Source organism: Barbus barbus, assembly GCF_936440315.1.
Source record: "Barbus barbus genome assembly, chromosome: 33".
Classification (NCBI taxonomy): Eukaryota; Metazoa; Chordata; class Actinopteri; order Cypriniformes; family Cyprinidae; genus Barbus; species Barbus barbus.
In genome coordinates, this window is record NC_136761.1 from 15,235,074 (window position 1) to 15,257,136 (window position 22,063).

General features: G+C 38.8%; 2 protein-coding genes and 1 pseudogene across 4 annotated transcripts; 2 read left to right on the top strand and 1 right to left on the bottom strand.

Annotated features, from left to right (window-relative positions):
* Positions 1–525: 525 nt before the first annotated feature.
* Positions 526–7,897, top strand: LOC306853323 (annotated as a pseudogene). The gene is made up of 14 exons: positions 526–564; positions 717–935; positions 1,121–1,208; positions 1,342–1,418; positions 2,020–2,116; positions 2,210–2,269; positions 2,359–2,488; positions 2,562–2,760; positions 5,142–5,207; positions 5,310–5,402; positions 5,492–5,507; positions 5,629–5,696; positions 5,767–5,897; positions 7,720–7,897. The product of its transcript is annotated as an uncharacterized misc_RNA (transcript).
* On the bottom strand, positions 7,549–20,332 carry naa15a (N-alpha-acetyltransferase 15, NatA auxiliary subunit a). The gene is made up of 20 exons (XM_079390802.1): positions 20,055–20,332; positions 17,885–17,969; positions 17,683–17,787; positions 16,988–17,145; positions 16,683–16,817; positions 16,401–16,554; positions 15,300–15,419; positions 15,123–15,218; positions 14,933–15,039; positions 14,760–14,832; positions 14,507–14,676; positions 14,236–14,388; positions 12,598–12,726; positions 12,154–12,367; positions 11,870–12,063; positions 10,887–10,995; positions 10,713–10,811; positions 10,492–10,635; positions 9,805–9,902; positions 7,549–9,710 (listed from the first exon to the last, which is right to left on the bottom strand). Exons 1-20 carry the CDS (start codon positions 20,106–20,108, stop codon positions 9,504–9,506), a joined length of 2,604 nt encoding a protein of 867 aa, XP_079246928.1. The 5' UTR covers positions 20,109–20,332; the 3' UTR covers positions 7,549–9,503.
* Positions 20,333–20,695: 363 nt separating this feature from the next.
* ndufc1 (NADH:ubiquinone oxidoreductase subunit C1) lies at positions 20,696–21,813 on the top strand. 2 transcript variants are annotated; one of them, XM_079390803.1, is made up of 4 exons: positions 20,696–20,813; positions 21,349–21,452; positions 21,537–21,609; positions 21,715–21,813. In XM_079390803.1, the coding sequence occupies exons 1-3, from the start codon at positions 20,768–20,770 to the stop codon at positions 21,594–21,596; spliced, it is 210 nt and encodes a 69-aa protein (XP_079246929.1). In that variant the 5' UTR covers positions 20,696–20,767; the 3' UTR covers positions 21,597–21,609; positions 21,715–21,813. The 2 variants fall into 2 exon arrangements, with proteins under 2 accessions (XP_079246929.1, XP_079246930.1); XM_079390804.1 differs by lacking the exon at positions 21,715–21,813 and having other exon boundaries at positions 20,710–20,813; positions 21,537–21,677.
* The last annotated feature ends 250 nt before the right edge of the window (positions 21,814–22,063 follow it).

The window sequence follows — 22,063 nt, forward strand, 5'->3', positions numbered from 1 at the left end:
GAGCATAACAAAACTGAAACTTACCACTGTAAACACACACACAAACTAAATAAATATGGAAGTTATTCTATTATATTCTACTGTAGTATATGTATGTGTGCATTAAAAAAAAAGTTTTTACTTCTTTGTAGTGACTTGATATTTCTTCTTTTAACATTGCAGGAGACTTTAGTCGAGTTTGTTTACTGATTCGTTCCCTTAAAAGCTGTCAAAAAATCCAACTCTAGATTTATTGGACGACTGCAGAAAATGTTGGTAAGTTCTCATGATGTGTGAGTGTTTTAAAACTAATAACACCCTAATTACAATGTATATTTTCAGTACAGTAGGCTATTTGTATGTATTTATATATGTAATTGTGTCTCTATGCATCTGTCAGTGAACTGTAATGTGCAGAACCAAATGATGATTTGTTGTCAGTGTCAGGAAATCATGCAGGTTTAATGTGCTGATAAACAGGTACAACAAGGTGTTGAGCTGGAAACACCTCCCTCAGGACGTGAGAGGGACTTTCACACTGTTTAACTCTGCAATTTCTGTCTGAACTCATCTCAACTTGAACAGGTACCTCTTCAACTTATAGTTTCTAATAGAATTGAACCCCATAATGCATATTAAAGAAACCCCAATTACTTATTTATGCTACTCTTAACAATGTTTGCTTGTTTATTTTTTGGATGAACCTTCATCAAAAGATGTCTTTACTCTTTTGCAAGGTTTTGAATTTGCGAGTCCTCCGGAAAGTTCAGTTGGCTCTGACTGGAGAGTTGCCAGGCTTTCTAAAGGACACAGCTCATATCCGAAATGATCCCAGCTGGAGAGTGAGCCCAGTTCCAGACCAATTGCACTGCAGACATGTGGACGTTGGTGACCTTTCACCCTGTGATACACAACGTCTTATAATGGGACTCAAATCTACTGCCTAAGGTTTACAGGTAGGGCTTAGTAATGCAAATAAGATGACACTGAAGTTAGATTAGATACTAAACTGCACTGAATACAGAAAAGATTGTATTTTTGGGTATACATTTGCATCAATATTCGTTTTGGCATCAACAAATTTGAAACTGAAAAAGCTGATTCCTGAAAATAATTGCATTATTGTTCTGTTCTGTTGTAGATTGATTTTGATGGCAACTGCCCAACATACTGCAATCAAATAAAGGGTATTTATAATGTTTATCAGGCTGTGCACAACCAGTTTCAGGGTGAGTCTTGAGTCTAACTCCTGCTACTTGTTTTGTCAGAAATGTAGTGAATTAAATATTCTTTAACAAAAGAATCCCATCAGAGATGTATGGAAAGCATGTGTTAACAATCTGTCATATTCCTCTTAAACAGATGTACCACCCATTTCTCAGGCTCCAGTGCTGATGCTACGTCCTCGAGCGTGGAACATGGTGGAGCACAACATGATGGTATGGATTTTTTAATAGCTTGTTTAATGGCACAGATGAGAACATTGGTGTCTTTTTTGTTTGTCCAAACCATGTGTTGGTCTGTTTGAAATTTATTTAGTTTCACATTTCACCTTCTAATGATTTAATGATCTTTTGTAGGGTTTTAAAATTTTATTCACTTATAACCACTCATTTAGAAAAGAAAATTTGATTTTTTTTAACATATCCGCTGTTTCTCCTAGACAGCATTAAGTGTATGTAGAGAAAATGGATACTTTTGCTTGTATTGTTCTTCTATGAAAAAGTCAGAGTAACCGCATGTGTGTCTCAGATAAAATTTCATAAACGGCTGAAACTCGGATCTAAATTCAAGAGATTTCAGTGAAAGCCATTCATCATAAAAGTCTTCACATTCATGTTATAGCTCTGTACTCTTTATGTCAGTAAATGTCTCATTTGTGTCTGTTTATATTGCTCCAGATGGGTTTTTGGAGAAACATCTGATTCAGATGAAACAAAAGATAACTCAGAAATCTCATTAGCTGTAAATGTGCTAATCCTGCATAGTAAAATATCCTTCTTGGTAGTGTGAACTATATGTGCATCTGTTTCTCTGTAGGTGAATGGTCGAGAGGTTCCAGGTCCATTGTTTGATTTTGGTTTGCTGATGTTTCATAATGCAAAACCAGAGTGGCCCTTTTTTCTACTTGTCCAAGGTCAGTGTCAGTTCACATCACTCTGTTTACCAGGGCAGAACTTCAATGTAGAATCAAACATATTCTAGAAAATCTTCATGATATGTTGTGTAGGTTGAGAGCTACATGGAGGCCAGACTCTGGAGTCTGATTTTTTTCTGGACTGAGAAGAAGGTGCGAGTGTTGACAGATTACATATGACCACACTGCAGTTTTAACTACCATTCTAATATATTCTGAATTATTTTGTAGCTTGGATACAGTGCATAAAGGCCACTGTGTTGATCGAGTGTGTGCTGGCATCGTTCGAGATTTTTTACGAGCTCAAGAAGCACTCTGCTGGTCTAAACTGTGGCATTTGGGATTACTCAGCTTCCTTTATCAACAAATTCGGTGAGCGCATTCTGCAAGTTCGACTAGTAGACTCAATCACATTCCTCAATAGTGATAATGGTTTGCTTTATAGGTCATCGGGCTGATTTCCTCCTCCCTGATCACAGTAAATATGTGGATATGGAGAAGCGTTTCCTGCACAGCTACATGGATCTTCTAGTGCAGACGTGTCACCGCAGGGGTGCCCTAGCAACAAGTGGCATGGCAGCATTGCCGTTGCATAGAGACAAAGAGAGTGACCTCTACAAGACTGTAATCAGAACTGTCACCAGGTAAGATGCAAGAAGATCAAATAAAAGCTGTGTGGTGATTTGAATCCAACCCATAACTGCATTCAAAATATAGTGGCGCATAATTTTAAATCCCAATATTACGGTGGCCCAGTAGTGGACAACATAATAGAAACAAGCTGCAACACAACAGAAACAAGCCATAACACGGTGAAATTAGCACAACACAACGGAAACAAGCCGCAACACAACAAAATTAGCACAACACAACAGAAACAAGCCGCAACACAACGAAATTAGCACAACACAACGGCAACAAGCCAGAAAACAACGAAATTAGCACAACACAACGGAAACAAGCCAGAAAACAACGAAATTAGCACAACACAACGGAAACAAGTCGCAACACAATGAAATTAGCACAACACAACGGAAACAAGCTGCAACACAACGAAATTAGCACAACACAATGAAATTAGCACAACACAAAGGAAACAAGTCGCAACACAACGAAATTAGCACAACACAACGGAAACAAGCCAGAAAACAACGAAATTAGCACAACACAACGGAAACAAGCCAGAAAACAACGAAATTAGCACAACACAACGGAAACAAGTCGCAACACAACAGAAACAAGCCACAACACAACGAAATTAGCACAACACAATGAAATTAGCACAACACAACGGAAACAAGCTGCAACACAACAGAAACAAGCCACAACACAACGAAATTAGCACAACACAATGAAATTAGCACAACACAAAGGAAACAAGTCGCAACACAACGCAAATTAGCACAACACAACGGAAACAAGCCACAAAATAACGAAATTAGCACAACACAACGGAAACAAGTCGCAACACAACGAAATTAGCACAACACAACGGAAACAAGCCACAAAACAACGAAATTAGCACAACACAACGGAAACAAGTCGCAACACAACGAAATTAGCACAACACAACGGAAACAAGCCACAACACAACGAAATTAGCACAACACAACGGAAACAAGCCACAAAACAACAAAATTAGCACAACACAACGGAAACAAGCTGCAGCACAACGGAAACAAGCCACAAAACAACGAAATTAGCACAACACAACGGAAACAAGTCGCAACACAATGAAATTAGCACAACACAACGGAAACAAGTCGCAACACAATGAAATTAGCACAACACAACGGAAACATGCCACAACACAACGAAATTAGCACAACACAACGGAAACAAGCCACAACACAACGAAATTAGCACAACACAACGGAAACAAGCCACAAAACAACGAAATTAGCACAACACAACGGAAACAAGTCGCAACACAACGAAATTAGCACAACACAACGGAAACAAGCCACAACACTACGAAATTAGCACAACACAACGGAAACAAGTCGCAACATAATGAAATTAGCACAACACAACGAAATTAGCACAACACAACGGAAACAAGTCGCAACATAATGAAATTAGCACAACACAACGAAATTAGCACAACACAACGGAAACAAGTCGCAACACAACGAAATTAGCACAACACAACAGAAACAAGCCACAACACTACGAAATTAGCACAACACAACGGAAACAAGTCGCAACACAACGAAATTAGCACAACACAACGGAAACAAGTCGCAACACAACGAAATTAGCACAACACAACAGAAACAAGCTGCTACACAACGGAAACAAGTCGCAATACAATGGAAACAAGCCACAACACAACGAAATTAGCACAACACAACGGAAACAAGCTGCTACACAACAGAAACAAGTCGCAATACAATGGAAACAAGCCACAACACAACGAAATTAGCACAACACAACGGAAACAAGTCGCAATACAATGGAAACAAGCCACAACACTATGGAATTAGTCCTATGCATTGTGTTGTAGCGATTTCGTTGTGTTGCGGAGATTTTGCTGTGTAGTGCACTACTTGGCCACTGCACAATATGGCATAACATGAAATTAACTTAATTGTTTTTGCATTTAATCCAAACATCATGTATTTTCATTAATGCTATAATAGGGTGGCGGCATCAGTATTACTATTGATCAGACTTAGGGTTGGGGATTCAAACAACTACATAACCCTAAGTATTAAAATTTGACATGTAATTTTGCACCAATATGTATTATGGACATGAAATATACCTTAAATCATGGACCAGTTATCGTACTGACAAATGTTGCCTAAAAACAACATTAACCACAGATTGTACTAGTTATGTAGACTGCTGTGATCCATATTGTATTTGCCTGATAGGTTTTTCTTAGCTCACAGTCATCTTAGGATGCATAACATTATTGTATATTGTATCAGTCTATTGTGCTGATCAAATCAATACAGCTCAACCATTTATGGTTCTGTATTTGTTTTCTATATAAATTATCATTCTTATGTTATTTTAGACTTAAATTACTGGAGATCAAAGCAGGAGTTGATGGGTTCATGGTCTGATTGAGCCCATGCAAAAAGTAAGCATCACACATAAGTCGTTCATTTCTGTTTGGTCATTGATAGACTTCATAACAGCACTTGCATATATGCATATAAAAACATATTTCTCTCTCACACAGCTGTTTCAGCTTCACTCTCATGGTCAGAATCAACTCCTGCAGCTTCGTGAAGACATCACAGTGACCCCTGAAGACTTGCTTATTATGCCTGCGGTCAGTTGAATTCTATCACTGCAGATCATGTTAAGTTTAATAAATGTGTGATGAGTATAATGCTGTTGCCTTTGTATTGTGTGCTTTAGATCTCTATAGGGAGAAGTAACACTGTACGGGCTGAGGTATAACATTGCTGTAGGTGTCCTCTTCATTGACTTTTTAAACAACACTTTTATGTGATGTGATGAATGGAGGTTTTATTGACATTGACTTTGTAAAACAGGCAGAGGTAATTTCTTCTATCTGGGGAAGGTTGAGGATTCAGCAACAGCAGAGATATCCAGATCTCAGGTTGGTTCACTCAAAGCTCACATGCTACAATATAATATTATCTCTTATTCTAAAAGGCTGCATTTGTCAGGTTTGGCAGTGGATTCGGCACCAAGTGAGACTGGAGGACGATGGGACGGTAGTGACCCGAGCTCTTGTCAGTAGTTTGGCTGAAGGGCTGACGGAAGATCTGAAAACAGCCATACATTGCCAAACAAGCAGGTAGAAAATGCTGTACAGGTGCTTCAACATTTGTTGGAATGTGCACTTGAACAAGACATAGTGATCAGAAAATGAAGTGGGATTCACACAACAAAAGACCATGCATTACAGTGATGTTACCACGGTTACAGGATGTTCTTGTAGACGGTATGAAGAAATCATTGTTCAGTAGTTCAGGGAATTATAAAATTCCTCAATTACTAATATACACTCACCTAAAGGATTATTAGGAACACCATACTAATACTGTGTTTGACCCCCTTTCGCCTTCAGAACTGCCTTAATTCTACGTGGCATTGATTCAACAAGGTGCTGAAAGCATTCTTTAGAAATGTTGGCCCATATTGATAGGATAGCATCTTGCAGTTGATGGAGATTTGTGGGATGCACATCCAGGGCACGAAGCTCCCGTTCCACCACATCCCAAAGATGCTCTATTGGGTTGAGATCTGGTGACTGTGGGGGCCATTTTAGTACAGTGAACTCATTGTCATGTTCAAGAAACCAATTTGAAATGATTCGAGCTTTGTGACATGGTGCATTATCCTGCTGGAAGTAGCCATCAGAGGATGGGTACATGGTGGTCATAAAGGGATGCACATGGTCAGAAACAATCCTCAGGTAGGCCGTGGCATTTAAACGATGCCCAATTGGCACTAAGGGGCCTAAAGTGTGCCAAGAAAACATCCCCCACACCATTACACCACCACCACCAGCCTGCACAGTGGTAACAAGGCATGATGGATCCATGTTCTCATTCTGTTTACGCCAAATTCTGACTCAACCATCTGAATGTCTCAACAGAAATCGAGACTCATCAGACCAGGCAACATTTTTCCAGTCTTTAACCGTCCAATTTTGGTGAGCTCGTGCAAATTGTAGCCTCTTTTTCCTATTTGTAGTGGAGATGAGTGGTACCCGGTGGGGTCTTCTGCTGTTGTAGCCCATCCGCCTCAAGGTTGGGCGTGTTGTGGCTTCACAAATGCTTTGCTGCATACCTCGGTTGTAACGAGTGGTTATTTCAGTCAAAGTTGCTCTTCTATCAGCTTGAATCAGTCGGCCCATTCTCCTCTGACCTCTAGCATCAACAAGGCATTTTCGCCCACAGGACTGCCGCATACTGGATGTTTTTCCCTTTTCACACCATTCTTTGTAAACCCTAGAAATGGTTGTGCGTGAAAATCCCAGTAACTGAGCAGATTGTGAAATACTCAGACCGGCCCGTCTGGCACCAACAACCATGCCACGCTCAAAATTGCTTAAATCACCTTTCTGACATTCAGTTTGGAGTTCAGGAGATTGTCTTGACCAGGACCACACCCCTAAATGCATTGAAGCAACTGCCATGTAATTGGTTGATTAGATAATTGCATTAATGAGAAATTGAACAGGTGTTCCTAATAATCCTTTAGGTGAGTGTATATATATATATATATATATATATATATATATATATATATATATATATATACGTACATTTAGATGAAAAACTTTATAAGATTTTGAAGAAAATAAAATGTTGCCTTGGCAACTAACTGAAATGCATTAAAGTTCTAACTTACAAAAATAACATTTTAACTGAAATAAAATGACTAAATATTAAAATGTATAAACTAGAATTAAAAAAGAAATATTACAGCAAATATGATTAATAAATACAGGTTTAATGGATTTCATGCAATCTAATCTCCTTTTATAATAGCCTATAAAAATGTAAAAATACAGGACTGTTTACATTGAAAAGAGCTATGGCAGCTCTGTGATTGCCCAAGAGTGCACATTGAGGAAAAACTGTCCTTTTCTCTATTTCCACTGTTTTTAGGGACAAACAGAGGTTGATGACTGCTATGTCCATGTTTCTAGAAATAGTGCAGAAGAATGATTTCCCAGAGTTCCTTACCACATACCTTAACCTGGACCATACTTTCCTCAGCTCTCAGAGCCAACATGAGGACCGACAGACACGGCGCCCAAAGCCAGACTCTAACAAGTCTAAATAACTTCATCACAAACAAAACAATACATCCACAAATGCTTGTTGTCTTAACATGTGAATACATGAAAGATAGTTTATAGTGTCTAAAAAAGGATAGGAAATTTACTTAAATTTACCTGTAGCACAGTGGTTCTCAGCCAGGAGACCTAATGATGACTTTAACAACAATGAAACAACTTTAAATCAATCAATACAGGGTACAAATTCTGAGTAAAAAATTCTTATCCTTAATTTTTATCCAGGGAATCACAAACAACTGGAAAAATCTGGGCATTATAAAATATTGGGCATTGTTTAAAATGTTGAACTACTACTACTGAACAGGAATCAAGGCTATAATACATCTGAATATATTTTAAAGTGATCTTATTTGCAAATAACCAATAAAGGTGAAGCCCAAATGAGTTGATTAAAAATAAATATTTATATTAGGTACCAATTCTAGCTCTTTTCACCAGCAAATGTTTGGTTTAACTTTAGCAAATCCCCTGCAAATTCTTGTGTTCTGTATTTTCTAAAAGATTAAACCGTTACATCATACAGTGTAACCAAAACCAAATGTGGAAATTAAAAAACAAAAAGAGAAATACATCATAGTCATGTTATTTTGTTTTATTTTTAACTGCGTGAGTGTCAAATGACAAGACATGTTCTCAGAATTCAGACAGTGGTATGTTTGATGGAGTCTTGTTTTATGGGGGAAAAAATCATAAACAGAAAGCAGAAAGTTTGAAACCAACATGAGAATCCAAACAATGAGTTAAAAAAAAAAAAAAAAGATGCCAAACGAACCCAACAGAGACAGTCACAGTAAAAGTCCTACAGGTCCAACAGATGCCACTGCTGCCTCTAAGACATTCACTGGAAAACCAAAAGGCAGCAGAGGATGAAAGAGAAAAGAAATAAAAGAAAGGTGCACGTCTGCCTCTCCTCTGCACTCCAGGTGACCTTTCAATCGACTGTTATCAGCTTACTGGCTGAACATCAGTATCTCCTCCCAGCAGACCTGGTGGGTTTTCACTGCTGGTTCCCCCTGGTGGCTGATCTTGGTTTCAGTTTCTGCCCAGCCACATTAATTCACTGCCACACACTCCCCACACCCCAACCCCCCTTCCCAGGTACCCTCACAACAAGTGCCGTCATCTGCATCTAAAGGTCCGCCCCACAGGTTTGGCACACGACCACGCAAGTCAAACCAGGACCAAAGGTATTGCTCCTCCTGATATTATTCGGTTCTCTTTAATATTATCTAATATAAATTACTCTTAAAAACATGTGAAGCAAGATGCACGTGTCTGATAAACAGGAATTAGGCCCAATGAGTTCACTGTGACCTTCTTGATCAATCATTCTTAACACCGTTTATTCTGTTCTAGCATAAGAGACGCCATTGGCCATTTAAAAAAAAAGAAGCAAAACAAGATAGAAAGGAGAAAACAAAATAGTAAAACAGGTTTTTCCCCTATTGCTCGCTCGCTTCCGTGAGTGGAAAAGGCGGCGGAAGATAACCATGGTCTCATTAGTGCAGTAGAGTCTCAACCTCAGTGGGGCATCTGGTCTCAAAATGCTGACGGCCATAAAACAGCCACCCTGCTTCATTCTTGAAATGCTCACATCTCATTAGGCATGTCCTCGTGGTCGCAGGGGGACAGGTCTCCATTGGTGGTCACAGCAGAGTTGTCCTGATAACCGGGGGGCATGAAGGCTAAAGCATAGGGATAGATACCGTGGCAAGACGCACGATACGATTCGAGAATTTTCTCCTGCTGTGAGCCCAGACTGCTGTCCTTCAACGCCTGGAGAACCTCGGTACATGTCTAATATTCATACATACAAATATGAGAGATGTAGCATCATGTTTTTCATGAGAAATATCACAAAACTATACGGTTCTGTTTATGGTTATTGTACCTGAATGGTTCTGCCTGTTAGGGACTCGTTCAAGGAAGTAGCCAACTCGGCAGCCATCCCCTCAGAGGAGGGGTCCAGAAAGACCATCATCTTAGCAGCTGCATACAACAAAAAGGCAGATGCTAAATGAACAACTAAAAGAATTTAGTGGTACACTCGTGGTAAAGGGTTTCACAGCAACAAAGCAATCAAAAGTCATTAATATCTGGTCACTTGAGTGAAAGTGGACATTGGTGTAGTTCAAACTTATGAGCAGCAATATGATTGAAAAATCACCAAAGAGACTGCAGACAGTGATCCGTTGCCTGAAATGGTCTGATACAGGAACCCAGTAAAAACACCAAAGAGCAACCAACAGTACAGTGAGACTGTGAACTTGAGTGATTTAACTGTTTCAAGTACAAACAAACATTTAATGGTGGAATCATTTAATCTCTTGATTAAATGACTGAGTAATATTTTATGCAAAAATAGCTATAATGAAAACAAGGGCATGAAATGGAACGTTTAATCAACGAGAACGGTTTGGCCCGACGGTGGGAAAGCGGCTTTAGAACTGAATCACAAATATGACTCGGTCTTCACAGGATATTATATTAGGGTCTTATTGACTGTTGTCAATCTCCTCCGCTCTATGAAGAGTCTATACTGGTTTTCAAAAGTTCTTTAACATCATAAAGTGGGTACCTGCAACTCTGTGTGGTATCGAGTTTGCATGTTTGCTCAGGAAGTTCTTGTTGAAAGTCTTGGGGTCACTCTCGCCAAACAGTTTTGTGATCTCCTGCTTCAGAACCGTCTGCACTGCCTCCGGCATGTCCTTACTGTCCAACACTGAAAACAGACACAGATCTTATTGTTCCTATATGTTTTCTGTCCCATGTGAGGAAACGATATGTGCCTTTATGTACCTCCTTTGAAGAATCGCACCAAACACTGGTGGAGCCAGGGGTGATCGGGGTCCAATGAGTAAGCTCTCTTCACCGACTGCAGCATCAAAAGATACTTCTCTACAAACACACATTATGAGTTTTAAATCCTGAAACATTATGAATCACTATGTTCAAGTTCATCAGTATGCTCACCTTTCCTGAGGTAGATCTCAAAGGCCAGCAGATGCGTGTCTATTTTATTCTTTACTAAGTTCTTGAGAGGAGTCAGGAACTTAACCGCTTCTTCTAGAGGATTCTCAACCTACAGACAGAAACAGCACATTCTGATGAACATAATCAAAATAGTTTATCCTGTAATTTATAATACTACGGGGCCTTGAATCTGATTGGCTGTTGAGATGTGCAATTATTTTCAGGGAAACACACTGCGAATGTAGTTCCAGGCACCGCATTACATGTCCGTATCACTTCGCCAAATGATTTGCATGATTTCAAAAGGTCCTTACAGCCTAAAACGGCAAAAGAACCAAAACCCACAACGACACTGGCCAAACAAATAAATATAGTAAACAGAAGGATAAAAGCGACAGATCATATCCATGTTTTTTTGCCACAAAATTTTGTTTTATTTTGTACGGAAAGCACATATCCCATCTCTCCCGCTCTCTCTCCCTCACAGACAGTTTGCACACGTTAACATACGCGCCAATGTTGTTAGCACTACTCTGACTTCTCACAAGCGAGGTTACAACAACAGCGCTGTTCGTGAAGAAAATGAACTTTTAAGTTTCACTAAAACTAGAGACATTGCTGCCGAACACTTTTGAGAGACGCACAGACTCACAGAGGTAATCTCTCTCTCCTCTCATAACTTAATTATTAACTGCATTAGTCTACTATCAACAGCTCAAGCCTCCGTTATGGTTTAAAATTATGTTTTGGAATTAGCAAGGGAGGCGTTGGATGAGATGCGGAAGAAATAATCCTACTCATAATAGAGATTTAAGTAGAAAAACCAGACAAATGCCTTGAAATATATAATCTGATCAATGTCTTGAGGTGTGGCAACTGTAGTAGAAGCAGAATAATTGACTTCGGTCCGTTAATGCAAATATAAAAAATAATACACACCCGAGGTTCCTTGCACGTACAAATGGCTTTGCCAACATACACACCTTTGCCAGTTTTTCTGGTATGAGCTCCTCTTTAGGTCCTCCAATCTCCTCCTCATCCTCTTCCTTTTTCTTCTTTTGGTTCTTTAGCTGTTTTTCTTTTTCAGCATTCTTCTTTTCCTCCTCTAACTGGGCTTTCTTTTGGGCACGTCTCTGTTTGTTGCGCAATTTCTTCAGCTCCTTGTCCGTTAAATTGGCTAAAAATAAACAATTGTTAAGAAAACAGAACAAATTTTTTTTCCCAAAAAGCAAGGATGGTTCTCTAATGTTTGAGTGCATGACTGTACCATTGTCGGCCTGCGATTCCTTGTTGTCATCGGAGAGCGGGTTATCATGAAGGCTGAGGTAGATCTCGATGGCTGTACGTGCTGCCTTGAAGTAAAAAGGGTGCATACGCAACACGTCCTCTAAATTGAGCAAATCGACGTAAGAACGCAACGTCATCTTCCGCATACAGTATGTGTGGAAGTCGAACTGGTCATCCGTTATCTCCACAAAATGCTGTTAACAACAAATGATGAAAGTGTCAGGATATTTCAGACCATTTGATTTAAAGCCATGTCAGCAGCAATGGCTATATTCATAGCAAAAACAATTCAAATGTGTCAATCAATTCAATCAAAATCAAAAAAATTCAATCAATCTACAGACTTAGCAAAGAGCTATTCACCATGTCAGTTTGCTAACTACAGCTGAAATAGGAATATAGTATCTAATTCTGCAAGATTTACCCTCTCAATTTCATGGCACTTCTTCAGTGCCTCTCCATATTTGTTCAAGGACTTGTAGGCCAGAGCACACTCTGTCTGGAACCACATGCACTGCATCTCATTCAGATTCTCTACAGCAGAGGTTCCTTCCTGCAGGTGAAAGAGATTGGATACATGTGTTTTTGATAAGGAAACACTCTTGGAAAAATGAATGTAAGAGATTAAAAGGTCATTATTGAAATTTGTAGGGTATGTAAATGCCAACTTTCATTTACAAAAGGACAAGTGAATTATTGGTTAAATTGTTATCTGTCAGTTTTTGCGCTAAAATGCACTGGAAAAAAACAAAAAAGGTTTTTGGTCAAAGGAGGATTTTTTTTTTTACTGCTTTCAATGATTCTAAAATGTAAAATTAACCAACATTTTACCATTTCAGTCTTTCTGGAACTGAACTTGCAAGCCAAGAAAATGGCTGCCAGAGGCAATGCTTCCAAATGAACAGATTTATCTTTTAAAAGGACTTTATTTAGTAACTAAAATAACACGCTACCATTCAAAGGTTTGGGGGGCAGTAAGATTAAAAAATGTTTTTTAAAGAAGTCCCTTATGCTCATTAAAGTTGCATTTATTTGATCAATAATGCAACAAAAACCGCAACATTGTGAAACATTACTACTGTTTTCTATTTTATTATATTTTAAAACTGTGATGGCAAAGCTGAATTTTTAGCAGCCGTTACTCCAGTCTTCAGTAATATGATATTTGGAAATCATTCTAATATGATGATTTAGTGCTTAAAAACATTTCTTTATTTATTTAAAACTGAAACCTAGTGTAACATTATAAGAGCCTTTACTGTAAATTTTGATAATTTCAATGCACTCTTACAGAATAAAATTATTACATTCTTCTGACTATTTAAACTGTATTATACATGTAACACCTGGTGTTATTTTAAGTCTGTTCTCAGGGTGCTTTCACACTAGCACTTTTGGTGCGCACCCAAGTTCGATTGACGTCAGAGTTCGGTTCGTTTGGATGATGTGAACGCTGTCTCCCGACCTCGGGTGCGCACCTGTGAAGCGTACCCGAATCCGCTTAAAAAGGGTGGTCTGGGGTTCGGTTCAAGTTAACTCTGGTACGGTTCGCTGCTGATGTGAATGCAAGCGTACCAAATAACGGAAGTAAACTGCTATTAATGACGCATTATTTGATCAAAATGTGTGTTTGTGTGTGTTTCACTCACTTTCCTGATGAGCGAGACTGACGCGCTGCAAGCAGAAAGCTGTATGTCTCATTTCTGTTCGCCTTCAGCGTTCTTTAGAGCATTTACAGTAGATTCGTAAGACAGACGTAAATGCTTTATGCACTGAAGCTTTGTAAACAAAACGAACGGTTCAAAAACGTAAATATATAAAAGTGCAGAGAGCAATCTTATGCATTTTGCTGCCTTCTCCCACGCCATCGTTACTAAGCAACGGGGTAAACAGCTGCTGGCTTGATGACTCAAAAGAACCGCGGTCCGGACCCAAATAAAATAATATGAACGCAGTCCAGCGGGGGGAGGGGGAGGGGGAGCAATCGAACTCTGGTTCGGACCAGGCAATCGAACCAAGTAAGAAAGCACCCTCACAAGCATGTGACCTTCACCATACTAACCCGTGTGAACTTGGAACACATCTCTTCAGCCTCTTTGATAAGTCCAGCCTTGAGCAAATACTTGGCACACTTGGAGTTGATGAAGCGGTCAGCGGTGTCCAGAGCCTGGGCCTCATCCATCCAGCGAGCAGCTTCACGGATGTTACCCGAATGCTTTCAAGAGAACAAGACATGGAAAATAAGGTCACTCTCTCATGGTCTATTTAATGGTTTCTGTCTTGAGAACATTTTAAAAATGTCAGACTGTTTCAACAACCTAAGTGTACTTTACCTTGTATATCTTCGCCTTGATGAGGAAGAGCTCTATGAGGGTGGGGGTGCTTTCAATGGCTGTGTTGATGTATTCGAGGGCAAGCGTCTGTTTGCCGATATGGTTGAAATGCTGGGCCAAGAAGTACTGAACCCACAGTAAAGTAGTGGGTGGCTCCATTTTCCCATCATCTACAATTTCAGTAACACATGTCCACAGTGAGAGCTCTGGCACCATTGTCATCCGTTATTAAAATCTGTTTACATGTACCCACCATTTTGGTTGAACATTTTACAAGTTCTCAAACTTATATCATAGCCCACAACTAATTCCTCAATTATTGCTACCTGCAGAAGACAAGAACACGTTATAAAAATGGTGTCTGTTCTTATATGTTAAAGTCCAGAAGAAACTAATACACATTTTCTTGGTTAGATTCCATCTCACCTTGTCTTTTTGATGGTAGAGTGATTTCAGTGTGGTAAAGACAGGAGGGCATCCTTTGCTGAAGTTCATCCTCAGATAGCGATCCAAACACTCTCTAAACTTCTCACCTGCGAGAGCCAAATGTGGTCATTTACACAGACAGATTATGAGAGCATAACAGTTCTACTGATTTGACAAGATTGGCGCTGACCTGTGAGGAAGTTGAGAGGAAGTCTTCTTGGCACCAGGCCTTTAGGATCCTTAACCCAGGCATCTTCATAGATTTTCTGCTTCTCCTCGACACTCTCTGAAAGCAGACATCGAGTAAGGGACTAACAGAAATTAAAATCAGCCAAGATTTGCTGTGTTCAGAAGAATGTGCATTTACTTGGTTTGAGTGCTTTCTCTAGCCCTTGATAGTAGCTCCAGTTCTCAGGGTTTCTCTCCAGCAGTCGGTGGTAGACCTCCGTAGCTTCGCCAGCCCGATCTAACTTGAGAAGCAGCTCTCCTACACACATAGCAACATACGTAGCTTTTAAAAAACTGTGACACCAGATGATAAACAAATTCATGACTCACACAAGGATGCCAAAATCAGAGATAATTAATATTAAAATTAATTTGTTTAATGTAAAAATGCATTACCATTCAAGTCTTTTTTTTTTTAAAGAAATGAATACTTACATTTTAATACAAGGACACATTAAATCAATTAAAATTGGCACTACATGTAAAATGTTACAAAATATTTATATTGCAAATAAATGCTGTGCTTGTAAACTTTCTATTCATCCATTAATTTCATCCTAAAAATATATCAGTTTCCACATTTCATAGCAGTTTTCAACATTAATAATAAGAAATGTTTTTTGAGCACCAAATCAATAAACGGAGCCTTGGAAAGCATTAGAGCCTGCTTCCAAAATCTAAATTTTAACTGTAGTTAAATAACTATTATAAAATAAACTAATTTAAAAATCATTTAAATGCTATAAGTGAATTTCAGCATCATAACATTAAATTGTTCATTAAAATATGAGTATTCATTCTGAGATTTGCTAAAGATTTAACATTGTTATTATATTAATGTTTGTTTTAAATATAAACTAAGTGAGCATTAGATAACAGAAAACGAAACTAAATGCAAAAACTGGAAAAATGAGAATGCACAGATAATCATCAAATCAGCCAGAAAAAAAAGTGAAAGTGACGTGACCAAGTATGGTGACCCATTGGGCAACCATTTATGCTGCGGCACCCAGGGAGCAGTTGGGTGTTCGGTGCCTTGCTCAAAGGTCTCACCTCAGTTGTGGTATTGAGGGTGGAGAGAGTGCTGTACATTCACTCCCCCCACCAACAATCCCTGCCAGACCCGAGACTCGAACTCACAAACTTCAGGTTATGAGTCCGACTCTCTAACCATTAGGCCACGCCTTCCCCTAATATCAGGCGATAACCAATATATATGCATACAAAAAAAAAAAAACACCTCGTGTCTCCTCTACAGCCAGTTTGTCACATATCTGTTTTTCATAGTTGGTCAGGTGATCGAGGGCTTCTTTGATAAGCCCAGCCTCCCTCAACAGCTGATTCTGATAAAGCAACAGCTCACTGTACTCGTAATCCACTTTATCTGGAGATGTCTGAAACACAATCAACAACAAACCTCAGTGGCATCCAAAAACAAACACTTTGTGGTATCCCCAACTAAACTGTCTGCAACAAACTTAAGTGTAGATGACAACTGACAGGAAGCAGCGAAAAAAAATACCTGTTGCGTTTTGCGGAACTCCTCCACGATCTTAGCTGCCATCTCATAATCTTCCAGAAGGTGGTACGCGATGGCATAACCGATCCAGGAGGCTCTTTGAGCCGGTCGCAACTGCAGTAACTGGTACCTGGTCTCCTGTGAGAGAGAAAACGATACAAATTATATTATGACCACAACAATTTGAGTGAAAGAATGACTTTGGAAAAGGAAAAAGAAGAAAAAAAAAAACAACAACAGTATTTCTACTTGCTTAGAACATAGTAGTTTCTTGACACATGGAAGCACTTACATTCAAAATAACTTACCCTGTAACCTTCGAGGTCTCTCATTTGGATCTGCAGCAGTGAGAGATCTCTGAGGATTTGCAGATTGTCTTTGTCCCATTTAAGAGCATTCCTGTAGCACTTGATGGCCTCGTCATACTTCTTATCCGAGCGCTGAAGCAAACCATAAACGTGCCAACCTGAAGAAGAGTTAAGGACAGGAAACAGCACTGCAACTAGGGCTGTACGATTTGGTGGGAAAATAATCGAATGACTACTTTAATGACAAAAATTGTGACTGTGATTTAAAATGCAAAGTTTGAAAAGGAAAAGATTGTGCATGTTTGTAGGGCTGCACAATTTGGGCCAAAATTTTGTGATTATATAATATAATTGATATAATTTTTTGGTGATTGCACAATAAACAAAATGTTATAAATAATCATTTTAAAAAGCACATATATGTATTTAATTAAATCACAGCCCTCGCAATTTGACTAGGCCATATCAGTTTTCTTTTGATTAATGGTTTTGTACTAACTGCACCTATTCATTAAATTACGCTGTGAGGCTATCTGTTCTGTACAGCTGCCAGACATCTGAGAATAAGAGTCAAAAAATACCTTAAACTGGAAGTCAATCACTAACAGCTGGGTATTAATATTTGCACAGAAATGACTTCTTTTGACAGTGCTTTTTAATGAATCCACTGACAGTGGGAAAAGTGTTAAGGATACAGACATGACTCTTCAGATCGTTTCGTAAGCCACGTCGTACTAGGTCATACGCCTCCTCCTTTCGGCCCAAACAGTTCAGAGTCAGTCCTTTCATTGCAAGGGTCTCTGCAAGATGGAAAAAAGAAATCATTGTGTGCTCGACAAATTTAATTAGTCAAAATGATAAGAAACTGAAGTACTGAATGTCCGAGAATGGTCTTACCGCCATGTTCGGCAAACTTGGAGTTGGACAGGATCTGCTTGCAAAACTTGAGCCCATGTCTGTACTGCTTGTGTTCGTAGCATCTCTGCAAGACATAAAATCGAAAATGCACGCTAAGGAGACTCTGTGTATTATACAAGTGTGAATCACCTTGGGACTCTGTAGAAGATACCCAAAGGCTAAAGGAGTTCACAAACTCCTGCAAAGACATGAGCTGGATAATCAAGATAGCCATGCCAGAAAAGAAAGCCGCACCTCCTGTCACAACGTTCCCCTTAAAGATCTGCTGCTCATGGCTGAAATACACTACACGACTTTTAAAATCTGAACAGATTTTAAAACACTAGGCATTTAAAACACTTTACTAATGTCACTCTTATTAAAGTAGTTCAAAATACTGTTAAAACGCCTGTAGCAGGCTCAGAAAAAAGGCTATGATGGTGAGATGTTGATTACAAACAGATTCCGATCTACTTTGGTCACCACAACAGTTTAGACATCCCAGGAAAGCTGTCTGCCAAATATCAACATAACAGTAACGTGAAGGAATGCCCTCTGGCATAATCATGTTTAAGGGACAGACATCTTTAGGCACTGCTGTTGGCATTGTTATCATGACTGAAAAGTAATGTGCGAGTCTAAGAAATTAAATCACATTAAGGACTTCTAGCAATTCAAGCTCCCTCCCTGTGACAGAACAGAAACAGATGTTAGAAAACACAAATAAACCAACGTCAGATGACTTTGAATTTCAAACTCTGTATTCTGGAAAAAACAAAAATCAGGACTGTATAACAATCAGTAAGAACAACCATTTGGGGCTGTTTCATGACTGGTCATTAATACATATTACAAATTAAGAGCAGTGACTGGGCAAGTTGCTGTTGAGGCAATATGACCTAAAAACTACTTCTTAAAGGACAAAGATTTCCATTACAAAAGCTCATCAATGTTTAAAATGATTTCTAATTGTACTATCAGAGTAGGTATTTTACCAGCTCTTGCTTTTCCCTTTCCCAGGGAAAGCAAGAGCTGATAAAATGTAAAAAACATGATCATAGGCCTAAATGTTGTCTAGACAGACAGCTAACCAGGTTTTGAGCCACAGCCAATCTGTCAAGCTAGTCAGTCTCCCACGTTCTCTTTCGGTTTTCTTAGAAGTAAATTTGATACTTGATCAATTAAACCTGTATTTTGTGGTATAATCTTATTAAAGTCTATGAAATCACAAAGTTTTGCAGCTTTTAGTAAAGCCAGCTTTGCTACATGCTAGTGTCAGCATATATCACACATTGTGTGCTAGTGTGCTACTATATGTTGACAAATTTAAAGTTGAACTGTTATTAAAGCTAAGTAACAGTGTATTTATTCAACCCAATATATCCAGTATATTAAATTATCAATATTAATTGACCAATCTTGCATTACACCCACTTCTGTCTTATCAAAAGCTTTCCAGAATGATAATGTCCCACCCTTGACATGACTAACAAATCATGATTCATGAACTAAAGCTTCTATTTTCAATAAAATATATAATTTAACGATAGTTAATGTTAATGCATTATTTGTCCAGTTAGCATCTGACAGCAGATTTCAGGCATAGTGTTCAAGTACTAATTAAAATGTCAATAATGATGTATATAAATCATAACATGTGCAAACGTAACTATTACAACACTGCTTTCGTATGTATCATACTCTGCTATTATTTTGAGGTTAGTTTTGATTTAAATGGATTAACTTTCATTCTGTTCACTTGTACTGTGACTAATCGATTCAACCCCGTGTTTTGACATGACTTGGAGCACGAAGCCCTCAAACAACACGTTGTTACTGGTGCAACTTTATAAAGCGACTTTGTAGCATCGTTTAATATTTATTCCGTCCACACAGATATCAAATCACTGATCTTTGCGCTTAACTTGCTAAGGCAGTTAGCTGCTCTGTGTGGGCAAGTTCATCTGCTCTCTAAGTGCGTGAACGTGCATGAGCTAATATTCATGTTACGAGTATTAATGCTCTCTGTTAGCGTGCAAGACTCCTAGGAGGTTTCTCTTGAGGCCAGCGGAGAGGGATCCTGGCTAAAATAGGAAGGGGGTTGACACACGCCTGCTTTCTATTATTAACAATCCTGCGTTCGTTAGCAGATATATTTATCCCAACTTACCAATATTCTCTTAAAGAGAGCGTTCTCCTTCGGCGGCAGAGTTACCGAGGGCATGCTTCTTCTTCTTCGTGAGTACTGATCAACGTGACTTTGCTCTGATCATGAATCGGAAACCTCGATCCTCTGGCCGATTTGTCTGCTGTATCGTAAAAGCCCCCCTAACTTCGCTGTCTGGGGCTTCTCGCCTTCACGTGGTGACAGCAGGCCCCCCTTCAGAACCAAAATGGCGACGCTGCTTCTCTCCGGGTCAAGCGGTGAACTGCGCATGCGTTGAGTGTGCAGCATTTCCGAGGCGGGGATGAAAGTGGAAATTATAAAATTTTTAAATATACTATAAATTAAATATATAATTATACTAAAAATATATACATAACGTTAAAGAAAATTATAGTGCTGTCCTGACGATTTTCTTATAATTACAATAAAAGTACGATCATGGCCGCCACTTGATGGCAATATTGGGAGTGTGCTGTTGTTGTGTTTGACGCTTCAGCAAAAATACATTTGTAAAGGCTTGTGGGAGCCGTGCTTCTGAAAGAGCATGTTTATAGGAGATAATTGTACTAAAAAACATATATTTATTATGATGAAACAGCTAGAGAAACAATGTGATCGATTACTCTATTTGCCACTAGGTCAGCCATTATTTACAGGAGCCAGGAAAAGTAATCGAGCAAGGATCGCATTTTGTCTGGGAGAGATACGCTGTCAAAATGCCTCTTGGTCGGTTATTTTTGAGGACTTCAACTGTCAATAAGAGTGAGTACGATAATGCAAATTATACTGGGCGTACATTATAGTCTATGTACATTTCCGCTTTACATTTTTGTTCGCCTTATGTAAGTTAGCCAAAGTAGTGTGGCCTGACCTTTAGCATAGCAAGACTAGCAACACAGCAGCCAATGCATTAGTTTCATCGCATGATGAGTCATTTATATAGCCTGAGGATTCAGTTGCACAGTTTTAGAATGCATTTATAATGTCCATGTATTAGGTTTAATTGCTATTTTCAGTTGTTTGTGAATTGTAACAAAGAACAATGCAAATTTATATTTTTTTGCTGTCTTATTGTTACATTAATGCGTATTAAGTCTAGCAAAATGAAAATATTGTACATAACATTTTAAATATTTGGAAAACTGCCACCAGTGGGTTGTGTATTTGTGCTGCTGGTTAATAAATCAATTCATATACAAACTAGCAAGTTACAAGTTAGGTACCAAAACTGTTCAATAAACCAGACATTGTGCTAAATATAAAAGGTTTTGAGGATTGCTTTTCTCTCTCCTTTTAGTGGTTAGCAGAAATGCCTTTATAGCTTCCAAACCGGATCCCTCCAAGCCAAACATGCTGAGAGTAGGACTGGCATTTGGAAGCACAGCTGTCTTGTGGGCATTGGTAACTCATTTTGAATGATCTCTCAAAAATACGCACAAACATACGTATTTGATTTTTCTAAACACACTTTCTGTTCCCCACCAGCTGTTTAAACAGCACAGCACTGATGTGCATGAGTACAAAACAAGGAATGGGCTAGAGTAATTCATGAGGCCATGTAAGTAAATCCATTAATATCTTTTTATTCCGTGTTAGTGTAATTTTTACATTTTGTTAAGTGATGCCATGCTAATGATGTAATGGTGTCTTTTCCCCTTTGTAGGGCAGCAATTGCTCTGTGCTTTGTGGATCTTCTGTTTTTCCTTTTTCCGTGTTCATCTGCTTGTACAATAATGTTTATTAAAGATGTGTATATAACCTGTCTCTAGTCACTCTCTCTTGACTCCAGCAAACATGAGTTGCAGTGATATAAAAGTGACCCTGGACTACAAAACCAGTCATACAGATCAATTTTACGAAATTGAGATTTATACATCATCTGAAAACTGACTACATAATCTCTCCATTGATGTATGGTTTGTTAGGATAGGACAATATTTGGCCAAGATACAACTACCTGGAATCTGAGGGTGCAAAAAAATCTAAATATTGAGAAAATCTTTTTGATATAT

Bases quoted from the DNA above. Each gene is read 5' to 3' on its own strand.
- ndufc1 (XM_079390803.1), top strand. From the start codon at position 20,768: ATGCCTCTTGGTCGGTTATTTTTGAGGACTTCAACTGTCAATAAGA. The intron at 20,814-21,348 runs GTGAGTACGATA...CTCTCCTTTTAG, and splicing joins GACTTCAACTGTCAATAAGA to TGGTTAGCAGAAATGCCTTT. The intron at 21,453-21,536 runs GTAACTCATTTT...GTTCCCCACCAG, and splicing joins CAGCTGTCTTGTGGGCATTG to CTGTTTAAACAGCACAGCAC.
- naa15a (XM_079390802.1), bottom strand. From the start codon at position 20,108: ATGCCCTCGGTAACTCTGCCGCCGAAGGAGAACGCTCTCTTTAAGAGA. The intron at 17,788-17,884 runs GTAAGACCATTC...TCCATCTTGCAG, and splicing joins CAAGTTTGCCGAACATGGCG to AGACCCTTGCAATGAAAGGA. The intron at 14,389-14,506 runs GTAAAGTACACT...TTCTCTTGAAAG, and splicing joins TCAAGGCGAAGATATACAAG to CATTCGGGTAACATCCGTGA.